The sequence below is a fragment of the Pteropus vampyrus genome, unplaced genomic scaffold (assembly GCF_000151845.1).
Source record: "Pteropus vampyrus isolate Shadow unplaced genomic scaffold, Pvam_2.0 Scaffold36, whole genome shotgun sequence".
NCBI classification, from domain to species: Eukaryota; Metazoa; Chordata; class Mammalia; order Chiroptera; family Pteropodidae; genus Pteropus; species Pteropus vampyrus.
The window spans coordinates 10212-11668 of record NW_011888817.1 but is presented as its reverse complement, the minus strand read 5'-3'; the positions used below and the strand labels follow the sequence as shown (position 1 = coordinate 11668).

Sequence of the window (1457 nt, the reverse complement as noted above, 5' to 3'; positions counted from 1 at the left end):
CGGATCTGAGGTACCCGGGAGAATAGGTACAGGATGCTGGAGACGGAGCCGATGACAAAACCAATGATTTCCTGCCGAGTGAAAGGCTGAGAGAGTAGAAGGGGGTGCTCAGTGCCTAGTAGGGGCTGGAGGTGCAGGTTGAGATCCCCAAGCTCCCTCCCAGAGGGCAATCCCCCCACCCAGGTGGTCATTCAGGGAAGAGCCCTTGGGATGAGCCAGCCCTACCATCATGTACCCACACTGCACCTTATTGCCTGGCTCCACAGACAGGAGCTTCCGTCCATGGAAGACCTCCCTCGGAGCAGCCACAGAGCCAGCTCTGCTCAGCAGTGGGGTGGTACACGCCAGTCCCAAGATGAACAAGAGCACGGAATTGATGGTGGCAGACACTGGACATGAGGCAGGAGGGAAGCTGAGGTTAGGTATCTGAGTAACAGCAGATGGGGGCTGGAGTCATGGCTTTGCACCTTGGTGGCTGAGACCTTGAGTGAGTGACCTAAGCTCTCTGAGCTTTAATTCGTCATCTGTAGAATGGGTGAAATGACAGTATCCTCCCCCCGGGGGGTGTAAAAGTAACATGATGAGGGCAGTGGGGTCCAGAGAGGGGTTATCAAAAACAGAGCCTTAGGCCATGTCTCGTACAGCCTTCAATCTGACCTTGGTTATTGCCCCTTCTGAATCCTCAAGGGCACTGGCCTGTGTGCCTTGTGCTCGTCTCCCAGCTCCAAGCCCAGGGCCAGGGACAACGGAGACAACGGAGGAGCTGAAGCCATGTTTGCTGAATGAGAACTTAAGAGAAGGGCACCCCCGTGGTTTGCCCGGATATGCTCGTCGCTCTTGGGCCACTATCTTGGCTAATCAGGACTCAGGCTTTCAGATAAGGCCCGAGGAAGCCTTTCTAAGGTTTATCACCCACCAATGGGACACGTGCTTCCTCCCAAGCTCCTGGCTACCCCAGCATCCCTGACGTGGAGGGACCACCACACTCACGTGGCGAGGGGCATTTCTTAAACTTGTAATGAAAGTATAGCGACAGCATCACCAGGTCTGCCAAGACGTAATACACCGCTGTGTAGGTCTGCAAGAGAAAGAGGGGGCGCGGGGGTGCTCGCTGCAGTCCCAGGCTCTGGGGACCATATCCCCACTCCGTGGCAGCGCCCTCACGTCCCAGATGGATGACCCTGAGCAAGTTATTTCACCTCTCTGAGCTTCTGTTTCCTTATCTGCAAAGAGGAGATCACAGTTCCTACCTGGAAGAACCACCTGGCCCAGGCAGATGGAGCAAATGGTGGCTACCTCCACCTGTCAGGACAAAATGGGACTCAGAGGTTAAGTGTGGGCTCCGGTGTGGCCTGACAGAGGAGCAGTTAAGACTTTAGAGACCCCTTGGGAAGACAACAAATTCTTGATAGTGAATCCCAGCTCCATCCACCCGCCCACGGGAGAATGATGGCACC

At 55.4% G+C, this 1457-nt stretch overlaps 1 protein-coding gene across 3 annotated transcripts in view; it reads right to left on the bottom strand.

Annotated features, from left to right (window-relative positions):
- Window positions 1–1451, bottom strand: part of PQLC2 (PQ loop repeat containing 2) — a 5715-nt gene extending 4264 nt beyond the window's left edge. For 2 of the 3 annotated variants that reach the window (XM_023529110.1, XM_023529109.1), the window contains exons 1-3: window positions 991–1451; window positions 247–389; window positions 62–86 (exon numbers count right to left, since the gene is read on the bottom strand). In XM_023529110.1, the coding sequence (XP_023384878.1) occupies window positions 62–86; window positions 247–389; window positions 991–1039 (217 nt within the window). In that variant the 5' untranslated portion in view covers window positions 1040–1451. Of the gene's footprint in view, window positions 1–30; window positions 87–246; window positions 390–990 lie in introns of all 3 variants that reach the window. The other variant, XM_023529111.1, reaches the window with a different exon arrangement.
- Between the last annotated feature and the right edge of the window lie 6 nt (window positions 1452–1457).